The 13884-nt window shown below is 40.3% G+C and overlaps 1 protein-coding gene across 3 annotated transcripts; it reads right to left on the bottom strand.

Annotated features, from left to right (window-relative positions):
• On the bottom strand, window positions 1–13819 carry RO60 (Ro60, Y RNA binding protein). Of its 3 annotated transcripts, XM_008149837.3 has the most exons (9): window positions 13647–13819; window positions 9936–10535; window positions 7830–8050; window positions 7372–7518; window positions 6979–7116; window positions 4819–4935; window positions 3459–3572; window positions 2844–2990; window positions 1–1321 (listed from the first exon to the last, which is right to left on the bottom strand). In XM_008149837.3, exons 2-9 carry the CDS (start codon window positions 10513–10515, stop codon window positions 1169–1171), a joined length of 1617 nt encoding a protein of 538 aa, XP_008148059.1. In that variant the 5' UTR covers window positions 10516–10535; window positions 13647–13819; the 3' UTR covers window positions 1–1168. The 3 variants fall into 3 exon arrangements, with proteins under 3 accessions (XP_008148059.1, XP_028013877.1, XP_028013878.1); XM_028158076.2 differs by lacking the exon at window positions 9936–10535 and having other exon boundaries at window positions 13647–13813; XM_028158077.2 differs by lacking the exons at window positions 9936–10535; window positions 13647–13819 and having other exon boundaries at window positions 7876–7939.
• Between the last annotated feature and the right edge of the window lie 65 nt (window positions 13820–13884).

Raw genomic sequence — 13884 nt, 5'->3', positions numbered from 1 at the left:
TTTAGCGTAATGAAAAGAAGTTTAATATACACAAATAAAGTAGAAAAAAAAACTTTCTTACAAACTGGTTAGTGGTAATATGCTACTCAAAAATTGCCTTTCAAACCTGAAAGACCTAGCTTGTTTTACTGTTTTATTTTTACTCTATCAAGAAAGAATGTTTTGTCACAATGAATAACGAACAAAGAAATAGGCCATTGACATGCTTACAATTAGAACCCATGTACAATTGGCTAAAAGAGTTAAAATTAGAACAATATTGATTTTACAGTAAGGAAAAAGTGAATCCAATTATAGTTGAGATTTGTCATTTTCAGATTATGAGTGGGGGAGTTAAATGCTTGAACCATTTTATGTTGCTTGCATTTAAGAGCATGAAAAAAAGAAAGTACGACTAAGTGTGGCTATGTTGTTGTGAGTTGGAGGAAACTGTCAAGTCACACCCTCAACTCACAGCAATAAAACGCACCAGAACAAAACGCTCCACAGACTTCCTCAGGTGACTCAAACTTTAGAGTCCCCAGCCCAGGGGTGTCCTTTCTGTTGTGTTTCTGGTTAATGGTAATAATTCTGTAAAGTGTAAATAAAACATGAGACAAAATCTCTTTTTTTACTGAATAAGAAAGCTATTAATGTGACCTTAGAAAACTTTAAGAATCTGCAAAACTCATTATTTAATGTCTTGGCTGTTGTTTTACAGATGAGTTTTATATGCCATCACAGTTAATGGTCCAGTGCATTTCAGAGTCGATGGACATTATCAAAGCTGTCCTTTCCCAATGAAAACATTTAAGAAAACTTTAAGCACTTTCCAAACAAGTGACATGATATGGAACTACTTACAAATTTGGCTCTTACTTCGTTTAAATACAAATGTGATTATTTACCAAAGCAAACCTGTGTGACTATGTTACAGGGTCTACCAGCTCTCTATCAAAGGGAGCTACAGTGAATTCCGAAGCTACTTCCCAGGAGCTAGGCTGGTAGATAGAGCGAACTTTGGGCTTATCTTGTTTTTCCTTTTTTTGGTAAGGTAAACTTTCCATTATACACATACTATGCCATCATCTTATCTTTCATTGGATTAAGATTAGCTGGGAAGTAGCTGCGTATTTTTAGCGAGATCACTAATGGCAATGGACCGCTTGGATCGTGCTGGTGCTTATGGTTAGATCACATCCAACGTGAAATTGCGAATTACGTCCAGAGCTCCAGTGTCAAAGCCACACATATCCAACATGCCTCTGTCCTCTGGGTCTGCAATGGTGAACCCATTTGATGTCATTCCACAAACAATCAACTTAGCTGGAATGTTCATTTTCTGTAGGTAAAGATCAAAATACACATTAAAAAAAAGTTGTATGAAAGCAAAAGCAAATAACCTCCAAAATTAACACTTTAAATTTTATCACAGATTTCCATCACAAGTTCTTTTCCCCTCTCTACATAAAATCTGTCAATCTTTCAAGGCTCGACTGTGATCTTCAGACTAGACAATAAAATTTTGTCAACAACCTGCCTGCAATTCCTGCTTCTGTTCTACGTTACTTGTTCTGTGGGCCACAGAACACCTTCCTGAGCAACCTGGGGACTCTACTTATCAAGCCTGTCAGGATATTCAGGGGCTGAGGCTGTTTTTACCAACATAGTCAACACTGGGCAGCGTGTGTGAAGGTGGAACTAATATAAGGAGATATTTCACCAGGATTATTAACTTTGCTAAGTATAACATTTGGCATGTAAGAATTTGTTCTCTATAGCTATGAGTTGTTAAAGTAGTTGTGTTTCTGATATAAACCAACCAGCACTCAGTGTCAGACACTGTAATGGGCTCTTTAAGGAATTTCCCTAGTGTATTTATTGTGACAACCCTAACGGTAAGCATGTATCAGAGTTCAATAATAGGCTCAGGTCCACAGTCAGGAAGAGAAAGACCAGGACTCAGAATCCAGGCTATCCTGACTCCAAATTCTGTTCTGCCACTTGTTGGTCTCCAACTTACGGGCTTGTAAAGCACAGCCCCAACAGAGTTCCTGATTCAGCAGGTCCCCCACGGCATCCCAGGATTTGCATCTGTAACATGGTGTTAGGTAATGCTGGTAGGGAAACCATGCTTTGAGACTCTTCATCGAGTTTTATTTCTACTGCCAGTCACACTAACTACACTTCAAGAGCTCAACAGCCCACTGACTAGCGGTTACCATGTGGGTATAGAACATTTCACTCATTTCAGAAAGCACAATTGGAGAGCATGGATTAGAACCCAGAAATATCCATATAACTTAAACCACAGATTATAGCTTTAACTTTATGTAGTCCTTTAACAAAAATCACAAATGACACCTTAATATTTCAAGGAACACACTGAATCGTTAAAAAAATAACATTGATAAAGGATATTCTTAGTAATGTATAGAACTGGAACTAGTGGAAATATACTAGAGGCCCGATGCAAGAAGATTCATGCAAGAAGGGGCCTTCCTTCCCCTGGCTGCCGGCACCACCTTTGCTCCGGCCAGAGCCGCCTTTTCGCCTTCCCACGCTGCCCAGAGGCCCAGAGCAGCTGGGGCGGTGCGGAAAGCCTGAGTATGCAAATTAACCTACCATCTTTGTTGGATTAATTTGCACACTCATTCCTGACTGGCTGGTGGGCGTCACAAAGGTATGGTCAATTTGCACCTTACTCTTTTATTAGTGTAGATAGGTGTAGCCAATACTTTTCAAGTAATGCTGAGTCCATTACTGGTGTTGTATACATTCATAGCTTGTTTTTGGAAAAGGAGAGTGAATGTTTCAGAACTGAGACTTTATGGGGTGAGAAAGAGTATCAGAATTTGTGTTACCTTCCGATACTGTCTCAGAGCGACAGCAGGGTGGACACTTCCAGCAAAGGTCTCATTATCCGTGAACACAATGAAGACATCAGCAGCTGTATTTGTCTTTTGTGCCCAGATCATTGGAAGAGAGCAATCAGTTCCACCTGCTGGGATCTAACTCAGAACAAAAAACAAGAATAAGACAGTTTCCATTATCTACATATATAAAAGACTAAGTTGACTTGCGCATGCGCAATACATATAAAGCTCTCCCTGGCACCAATCGCACACACAAACAGTTTTGAACTGTCCTTGTCGATTGTGAATTTGGTTGACACTTCTATTATAGAGAAAGGGCAAGTAACAATATTGAAATATTTCTTCTAATTGATTTCTTTACAATGTGCATGAATCGTGCACCAGAACACTATGAAATAATAAAATATTTAAAAGTACTATTTTTTACTTTATCATTATGATTTGAGCCAATACATAGGCCTTCCCAAAACCTATGTAGATATTTTATTTCACGCTCATGAAAAAAATTGAGATGAAACAATTTGTTCTCACCAATGCATTAATATCATGCACGACAGCAATAACCATGATGACACAGTATAAAATAATAAAATAGTTTTTTACCTGATTCATAGCCATTAAAACCTGTTGTAAACTCATATCTGTAGTTACTGGACATCGCACCATCTCATCTGAAAAAGCAACTATGTGAGAATCTTTTTCTGTTCGTGAGACAACCTGAAAAACGCAATGGTAGTAATTTTCAGATTTGGGAGAAATAAACACATACTTGAAGTTCATAAAACATCACCTTTAAAGGAAACACACTGTGATGCCTATTTTATTTCTAAACGTACACTGGGGTTTGGATCTAGACAGTAACAGGACAGCTTTCAAAGTACTTTCACAAACTCTTACAAAGAAACTGCTTTTCACAACAACCCTCTGAAGCAGATAGAATATATTCTTTTCATTTTATTAATAGGAATACATATTTAATATCGGAAGGTAACATAATACAGGCACAGAGAAGTTAAGAAGCTCATCCATGATTCATTTAATAGCTATCCAGTGACAGGCAGGCAGAAACCGAAGTCTCCTGACTACTGTTACTAGTTTCTGATCTTTGAACTTCCATATTTATTAATAGTTTCCCTAAACATTGTCTACTTCCTCAAACATATTTGACCTTTAGTTATAAAATTAAAATTTCTATTGATATATTTTTTCAACATACTTATAATACTGCCTATACCTAATTATATTAAGTATATATACTAGTAACTATATCAAAGTATATACACACAATATACTTAAACTTCGCTTATTTTTAATTACTTTCTGATATGAAATATTTATCTATACTAATAAAAGGGTAATATGCTAATTAGACTGGGAGACCTTCCAGGAGACCTTCTGGACCTTCTTCTGGACAAAGCCATGGTGGCGGGGCTGAGGTAGAGGCGGTTAAGGGCCAAGAGGGGAGGGCAGTTGTGGGTGATCAGGCCAGGATGGGATGGCAGTTGTGGGTGATCAGTCCAGTGGGGGTGCAGTTGGGGGTAAGCAGGCTGGTGGCGTGGGCGGGGGGGGGGGGGGGAGTTGGGGGTGATCAGGCTGTCAGGCAGAGTGGTTAGGGGCGATCAGACAGGCAGGCAGGTGAGCAGTTAGGAGCCCGCAGTACCGGATTGCGAGAGAAATGTCCGACTGCCGGTTTAGGCCCGATCCCACTGGGCCTAAACCGGCAGTCGGACATCCTCCAAGGGGTGCCAGATTGGAGAGGGTGCAGGCCAGGCTGAGGGACACCGCCCCATGCATGAATTTCATGCACTGGGCCACTAGTATGAAATAAAATGGTGTCAAATATGTCAAATTGACAAAAACACGTGGAAACCTAATTCTTGAGCCTATTTAGGTCTACAGTTCTGGCCCACAGCAAACATTTTCTTAGGATGGCAGACATGGTAAATTGCCTCAGTGTTCTCACCATGCACATCGCTGCGGCAACGGTGCTGGCATTGAGGACACTACCCAAAACTCTTTGGTTCATAGAAGCACTGACGTCAACAGCCAGCAAGAAACGCTTTCCAGTTGGCTCAACTGTCTATAGAGAAAACAAATGAGATAATCATTAAATTTAATCAAAGAAATTCTAAGATTAAATTTTAAACAAATTAAGTACATTCACAATGTTATGTAACCACCACTGTTTCCAAAACTTTCATTATTTCAAACAAAATCTGTACCTACTAAATAACTCCCCATTCCTCCCTTCCTCTAGCCCCTGGCAACTTCTATTTTACTTTCTGTCTCTATTAATTTGCTTACTGACTACCTCATTTAAGGTAAATTATATAACACTTGACCTTTTGTGTCTGGCTTATTTCACTTAGCACCATGTTTTCAAGGTTCATCCATGCTCATCCATGTAGCATGTTTCTATTTCCATTCCTTTGTAAGGCTGACTAGGACCACATTTTGTTTCTCCATTCACCTGTTGAACACTTGGGCTGTTTTTACCTGAATAAAGCTCCTATGAATACTTGTGTAAAAGTATCTGAGTCCCTTTTCAATTCGTTTGGGTATATACGTAAATGGTAGAATGGCTGGATGGTTTGGCAATTCAACACTTAACTTTTGGAGGAACCACCAAACTTTCCCACAGGGCTGTACCAACAATACCCTAGTTTCAATTCTTGCTTGTTATTTCTGCCTCTTTTCACTCTCTTGGTAGTATCCTTTGATGCACAAAAGATTTATATTTTGATGGAAGTCAAATTTATCTTTTTCTTTTGTTGCCCATGCTTTTGGTGTCATGTCTAAGAAACTATTACCAAGTCCAATATTTTGAAGCATTTACTCTTTTTTTTAAGAAGTTTATATTTTATAGTTTTAGCACTTAAATATAGGTCTGATCCACTTTAATTTCTTTATATGGTATAAAGTAACGGTTCCACTTTATTCTTTTGCATGTGGATATCCAGTTTCCCCAGCACCATTTATATACTATTCCCCATTGAACTATTTTGATACTCGTGTCAAAAATCAATGGACCATGTAAACTACACTATAAGGAATACAGTAATAATGTCATAATTATGTATGGTGTCTGAAGGGTACCAGACTTAGGGTGAGCACTTCGTAAGGTATATTACATGTCTAATGTTGTACACCTTAAACTAATATAGTGTATGCAAACTGTATTAAAAAATACATTTAATTAAAAAAAAGAAAAAAAATCAATTGGCCATGATGTGAGAGTTTATTTCTTCGCTGTTTTCTATTTCACTGGTCTTTAGCTCTGTCTTAATGTGTATCACTGTTGTGATTACTGCATCTTTGCAGTAAATTTTGAACCTGTAGTTTTCAAGTGTAAGTCTTTAAGCTGTGTTCTCCTTTTAGAAGACTGGTTGTGCTATTTGGAGGTCCCCTTAAAGACCACATAAATTTTAGAACAGGTTTTTCTATTTCTGCAAAACATGCCATAAGGATTCCATGGAATATGTAGATTGCTTTGGGTAGTACTGTCATCTTACTAATACTAAGTCCTTTAAACTATAAACATGGAATGTCTTACATTTATGTCTTCAGTTTCATTCAGCAATATTTTGTAGTTTTCAGTATATAAGACTTACACCTCCATGGTTAACCCTTTGCACTCGCTTGCTTTTTTCTCAATTCCTTTATTCTAATGCTAACCGTGTCGAGTCACACTCGACATCCGAGTGCAAAAGGTTAAATGTATCCCTATGTTTTTTATTCTTTTCATTGCTAAATGGACATGTTTTCTTAGCCTTTGGATACTACTGATTTTTGCCTACGGGTTTTGTATCCTGCAACTTTGCTGAGTTTGTTAGCTCTAGTAGTTTCTTATGGATTAAGTTTTTTTTACATTTAAGATCGTGTCATCTGAGAACAGAGATAATTTTTGATTTCTAATTTGGATGTCTTTTGTTTTTTCTTGCCTAACTTTTAGAATTTTCAGTACTTTGTGGAACTGAAATGGAAAAGTGGGCATTACTCTCATAGGAACAAATGAGTAATCAAAATATGTAAACTATTAATATCTTTAAAATGTGTTTTTGCACAAGATACCAAGTCCTACCTAACTGGGCCATTTGTTTTAAAACAAAAATCAAAACATCACCTTAAATGTTTTGTAAAAAGCGGCATCCAAAGCTTTTAAAATGTCTTCGTCGGGACGCCACTTCAGTTTTCCTCTGAGCCCATGCCCTGTTTTGTAAGTCTCCAAAGCGATTAAAACATGAAATGGATGTACACGAGCCTAGAAACAAGATGAAGACAGAGTAAGTGAAACTTCAAATGAAAAGTGGCAGTTATGTGCCTTAGATATTTGTTATTGTAGCTAATGTATTTCATCAACAAAAGAGAAAAACAGGACATATTAATCTTAGCTTTCAGAGTCAAAATGCAACTTGGTATGATAAATCTCAGAACACCTAAAACATATGCTGATGGCATTTCCAAAATTTAGGAGCAACTTTTTCAGTCAGTAGTAGCTAATAAAGGGAATGCTTACCTTTTTTAATAGTTTCTCATTACACAGTTTTTCACATACTAAAGATACTTCTGAATTTCCTGGTTCAAGCACTGAGTTAGCAGTCATCTTTCCTAGATTCCTTAGTAATGCAGTTAGAGGCATTTCTTGTAACAAAGCCTTCCATACCTATTGCAATAACAGGCAGAAACAGAAAATTATGAATCAGTAAAACATACCTGTATCATTAATAATATTAATATATTCTGTAAGACTTTCTTTGGGGGTTCAGATCAATTTCTTAGTAAAAATTTGTGCAAAATGGTCAAAGTCTTAGCAAATAAACTAACTTGTTCTTGGACACTATTGAATGCAACTACATGTGGGCATTGTTAGGTGTTTTTCTGTAATGAACATATAGGCACCCACAGTTTATCTTTTTCATACATACCATAAGTCACTGTTTAACCACATGCTGTAACATATTACACTTTACTTACCTCTCTAGACTTTAAGTGATTTGTCAGAAGTTGTTCCCTAACCAACCTGTGCTCTTCTATCAGATGAATGACTTCCAGCTCATCTTTTGTGCGCTTCACCTTCTCCACAGCCTCCAGATACTTTAATAATTTTTCAGTCTCCGCAGAAAGTGCTTTTTCTTTATACAACTCCTGGACTTCTTTCCAGCCCTTTGTAATGTATTTGGTCACAATAGCAAGTCCTTTAACAAAATAGAGATTGAAAACGCAGGTAGGATTAGTAGGTAAAAGACAGACATGTTTATGTAAAGGCATTATATGAAAGGCATAAGTAGATACCCAGGAATGAACTTCTTTAATCTGTGATGCTGTTATGCATGATATAACAAACATTTAATCAAACACAGTTAACTAATTTTGCTTATTCCATCACTGCTTCAATAGGAAACTTTGGAGAAAGAAAAACTCCTAGCCTGGCTGGTGTTGCTCAGTGGTTGACCTATGAACCAGGAGGTCACAGTTTGATTCCCGGTCAGGGCACATGCCCGGGTTTTGGGCTCAATCCCCAGTGGGGGGTGTGCAGGAGGCAGCCAATCAATGGTTCTCTCTCATCATTGATATTTTTCTCTCTTGCCCCTTCCTCTCTGAAATCAATTTAAAATATATATGTATATTTTACAAACTCCCATATTTTCATTTCATTATAGAGCTTTATTTTTGGAGACATCAGCATTAGAAACTTTGATAGACAGGGCCAGACTTAGGTCCATAATCTCAGAACACCTCTGAAAAGTACTGATCTCAATTAATTTCATACTCAATTGTCTCTTTTAGCTGATTATGCATGTATGAATAGTAGAGGTAAGTGGATGTGGACAGGTAGGTAACTTATAATTTTTTAGTAACTGAGAAAGTATTATAGGCCAAATATTAAAAAAAAGGTAAGTAATTTGTTTCCTACTACACTTTCTTTTAATAGTTAAAATAAGCTTTGGATTGGGGGGCCGAGGAAATTTGGGTTGTAGCCTACGCTCTGTCAATAAATGGTGTGATTATTCTAAGCCCTACATTACAGTTCTGCAAAAAGGTGGGGAAAGGAATGGAATTATCAAATTCAAAGGTCAACGGGGAAAAGGTGGGTAAAATATATAAATGAATAGGCCATGTGATTTAATAAAGTGTGGTTAGGACTAGGGTGAACTGAAGAGTATGCCCTGACAAATATTCTAGCTAAGTATTTGCTTAGTGCTGCCAAAAAAAATGTATTTTTCAAAAGAAACAAGAATATGGACTTTTGTGTGATGTCTTCTGCTTTATATGATGTTGGTACCCATCAGGAACATCCACGATCACATTTAGTCACCAGAAGGGTCACTCCCTCTCTTCCCTTTTTAATAGATGAAGATGCAGGAACTCAGAAAGGTTAAGTTACTTGGCGCCAGGACACAAAACAACGGGCAGAACTGAAATCTGAACCATATGAGTGGCTGTCTTTTTCAACTTTCCCTTCTGGTGTAAAAAAAATAAAATTTTGGGCATGTTGATTTTTCTGGAAGTTCACACTTTATTCTTGACCAAAAGTTTTTATTTCCTTCTAAGAAAGACTAAGTAATTAGATCCAACTAACTTCTCAAAAACCTCTTCCGACAGACAGAGAAAAACTGGCCCAAGCTACCATGTTCCCTGGTTGACTGGAGACAATTAACATCCTGAATTGTTAAGTTCAGAGCACTATTTCGGGCAGCCTTTAGGTTCCATGGAACATGTGTCCTAGGAAGGCAGGGAGGGGGAAAATGAGAAGGGGCTACAGAGCCCGGCTACCTGCCACCTACTGGCTAGGAGCTGTTTTGCTAACAACTTGAACACATCCAGGCTGCTTTCATAGTCCATCATCATTTGGATGAGTTTTCGTTAGCATGGCGACCTGTCATTTGGTTCTTGATTACTAATGTCTGGATTGCCTGTGGTAGGTGTTTCCAGATTGGGCTTAAACATATTTGAATTAATTAATATGTTCTGAGAATGACAGGCTATTTCTAGAAATTACACAACTGTCATATCAAACAAATTTGTCATTTATTCGATATCTGCACCCCCCCACCCCCACACTAAAGATGCTATGCTTACCTTCACTGGAGGGTTTAAGATGTGACAATCTCAACAGATCTTTGTGAGACCAGCCATTTCTTTGTTTGTATTTTGTCACTGCCAGAGCGAGGGCCATACCGCCTTTTCCATTGTACCAGTCTGCTATAGCCTTCCGGAGGGCACGACCCCACATGCCACATTTCATGCTTTCCCTCAGATCTTTCTTAAACTGGATAAACGTGAAGAGATGTGTGGGAATGCGACACACTTCAGCAACAGCTTTAAATGCCGCTTGCTTGGTGCTTATGTCGGAACACTGGGAACAAATGGCCAGTGCAAAGAGCATGGGCTCCTGCTTGGCGGTTCTGCCTTCCTGGCTGAATGACTTGATTTCCTGGATCACTTCACACCCTCTGCCATCTTCAATCAATCTAATTAAAGCTTCGGCATTTTCAAGGCCCAACTTCTGTTCTTTGATATAATAAGTCCCACCTTCAGAACCAAAACATAAGAAGCGGTGGAGGCGATTCAAATCAGTGACTTGCCATACATATCCATCTTCAGAATTGGTTATCTGCTTCTCATTTAGGGGTTGCATTTGATTCATTGAGTCCTCCATTTTTCTGTCTTTTAGGAAACCTAACAAAAAGCAAAATGTTTCTTGCTAGATTGAGACAGTAAAATTATAAAAAGGGAAACACTTATTAATCTATGCTTATTGAAATCTGCCATGAAATCTTTTGATGTAAAATTATTTTTTAAATATATTTTTAAATTGATTTTAGAGAGGAAGGGAGAGGGAGAGATAGAAACATCAATGATGAACGAGAATCATTGATTTGCTGCCTCCTGCATGCCCCTACCAGGGATCAAGCTCCAAAACCTGGGCATGTGCTTTTACTGGGAATCGAACCATGACTTTCCGTTTGTAGATCCACATTCAACCACTGAGCCACATCAGCTGGGCATAAAAATACTTAAGCTCAGTAAGTGGTACTATGATAATCAGAATTAACAAGAAGTCACATTTCTGAGTTATAATTTGTTGCTTCAGAGATTCAGCAGGCAGCTCAGCAGGGGGTCTAGAGTCCCATATAGAGAATCAAAGGGGTAGGGAGGGCAGTTATAGTCACTGACCCTAAGAAAGATTTTAGGATCTTTATTCCCTGAATAACTCAGCAGAAGTTGTTAGTTAAATAACCCATATCTGTTCCTCACCTATCCCAACCCCTGAATACTCAATTGTTGTAAATCCAGATTAATAATAATTAAAAAAGAGTTAATTCTTCGGTGGGTTGGCCTGATTTATCCAGTGCTCTTAAAGCACACCACTTCAAAGGATTTATAAGCTAAAGGTGTATTAAACTTCTGTAAGTTAAACTTTTTGGAAGAAATTAAGCAGATCGCAACAATATTAAAAGCATGGCCCCAATTAAGCAGATCGAAACAATATTAAAAGCATGGCCACAACTTGAAATTGGTTGTGAATATTTTATACACTGTCTACTTCTCTTTCTTAGTTGCTTAACTTCGAATGCAGAGTCAGTGAATGCTAGTAACACACAATACGTAACAGCACTTCTTTCGGCTTCGTACTCATTAGAACACCATAGCATCTTTTAACAGTTCTAATAATATATTACTCCTACAGATTCCTTCATAGTAAAGGTTCACATTTGAATTCTTTCTCAAGTCTCTTAATCATTTGTTATTTGAAAATGCTACCTTTCACCCCAGAGATCAAACAAGTTGTCAGCTCATTCTTTTTTAAGAGCTTACTTACACTTATGAAATAAAGTGTGCAAGACGGCTCAAAAACCCAATACTGCAAGAACGGGGGCCACACATTCAAAGGACTGTATCATTTAGACTGGGAATGGGCACGAGTGGATCGAGTCAAGCATCCACCCTGAAGGTGCGCACCTTCAGCCTGTGGTACGGGCTTAGTACTGCCAGATCCTTTCATTTTTCTCAAAGACCCAGAAATCTGGGATTTTCAAATGAACTCTTCGGATTACATTTTAACAACAAAACTAAAGAAATTCTAACCCCCTTTTCAGATTATTTGCAGGTTGTACCAAGAGCTAAATTTTCGGTCTGGTCTTTCTTCAAGAGACACCATGTTAATGAGGTTAGGTTTCAAATACCTGTTAGTTTTGATTTCATTTACTTAAGCACAGAAAGCACTTTCAAGTTCACAGTAGTATTACAGATTAAAAAAGACGACAGATGACCACCAACACCTTCGGGTTCTGGTGACACTCCTTCCAGTGTGGTCTCTAAGGCTATAAGGCTAGACCCTGGGCCTTACACATTCTCCCATTTAAGTACAAGGAACAGGGCAAAGAGAACCGAGGCCCCAGCTTGAGGGCCACTCCCAGGGGCAAACCAGAAAGTTCCAGTTTAAAAAAATAAAATCAAGCCAAAACCGGTTTGGCTCAGTGGATAGAGCGTCAGCTTGAGGACTGAAGGGTCCCAGGTTCGATTCCGGTCAAGGGCAAGTACATTGGTTGCGGGCACATCCCCAGTAGGGGGCGTGCAGGAGGCAGCTGATTTGATGTTTCTCTCGCATCGATGTTTCTAACTCTCTATCCCTCTCCCTTCCTCTATGTAAAAAAATCAATAAGATATATTTAAAAAAATAAAAAATAAAATCAAGCACTTGATACAAATTTTCGCTTCTCATTCCACATCATACCCATCTTATCTTAATATAAACGCTATTCTGTTGTTTTGGTAAAATTTATCGTGTTTACTTTGTGGCTTCACATAAGCGCAACATTCACTGTATACTAGTAACTCCAGCGCGCAGGTCACCTGTTTGATGAGCAAGGAATCCTAGAGTTTTATGCACTAAAACATCCCCCCCCCCCCCCCCGGAAGCTAAAGGACCTTCTTGGAACTCAAGAGGTTTAAGGAATGATACACAAATATACTTTAAAAACACGTTTAAAAATTGTTTCAATTTCAGTTGACATTCAATATTGTGCACAGCACAGTGGTTAGACAATCGTATGCTTCACAAAGTGTTCCCCCGATATTTCTAAAGCCGCCTAAAACCACCCATAGCTATTGCAGTATTACCGACTATATTCCCTGTGCATAAATAGAATAGACGCTTTAAGACTTTCATCTGAACACGAGTATTCTGCAAGAGCCTGATGAATGAAGGCTATTTCGTGAAGATGGCCATTTGGGGTTTAACTCATCATCGAATCCTGGAAGCATCACAAGTGCTTTTAGACGAAGACCGTACGTCTCTGCACCCTCACTTTCCTCGGAGGCGTCCCCTTGTCCAGTCCATCAACCCCGCCCTCGCACCCCCGCGACGGCAGGGCACAGCTTCCTCCCCACGAAGGTCTTTCTTCCCGAACCCAGATCCCGGCAACGCCTCTCGGCAGAGAACGGAGGGGAGCGGGAGGAGGAGGGGAGGGGAGGAGGCGGAGGAGGAAGGCGGGCCCTGTGGGCGCCGGCCTGCGCGAGCACCCGAAGGGGCCGCCCGGGGGCGCAAGGCCCGCCCTCGGGGCGCCCAGGCCCGGCCGAGCCAGAACGTCCCCGCCGCGGTGCCGGGTCCGCTCGGCGGCCTGGCCGGGGCGGGGGAGCGGGGGGACGGGGACGGCGACGCGTCGGCTCGGACTCGGCCGCGGAGATGCGGGGTGAGGCACCTGGAGGTCCAGCCGGAGCCCGCGCGCCCTCGGGGCCGCCCAGACCGCACAAAGGGCCCCCGCCGGCCTCCCGCCGTGTCCTCACCTGTGCTCAGCGGCCGGCCCTCCGCCCGCAGCGCCACTGGGCGAACCCTGCGCAGCACGGGGAAGCGAGAAGACGCGGCGGCCTGACGGGCGAAGCCTGCTCGGACCGCACGCCGCCGCCGGGCCTCCAAGTCCGGCTCCCGGGAGTGACCCCGCCCTCTCGTCTGCCCGCCCTCGCTCCGGATTGGCGAGAATCCCGGATGTGGCCTCCTCCGGCGCGCCGAGGCCCCGCCTCTTCC

Source organism: Eptesicus fuscus, chromosome 24 (assembly GCF_027574615.1).
Source record: "Eptesicus fuscus isolate TK198812 chromosome 24, DD_ASM_mEF_20220401, whole genome shotgun sequence".
In the NCBI taxonomy this organism is placed as follows: Eukaryota; Metazoa; Chordata; class Mammalia; order Chiroptera; family Vespertilionidae; genus Eptesicus; species Eptesicus fuscus.
This window is presented reverse-complemented; position numbering and strand designations above follow the sequence as displayed.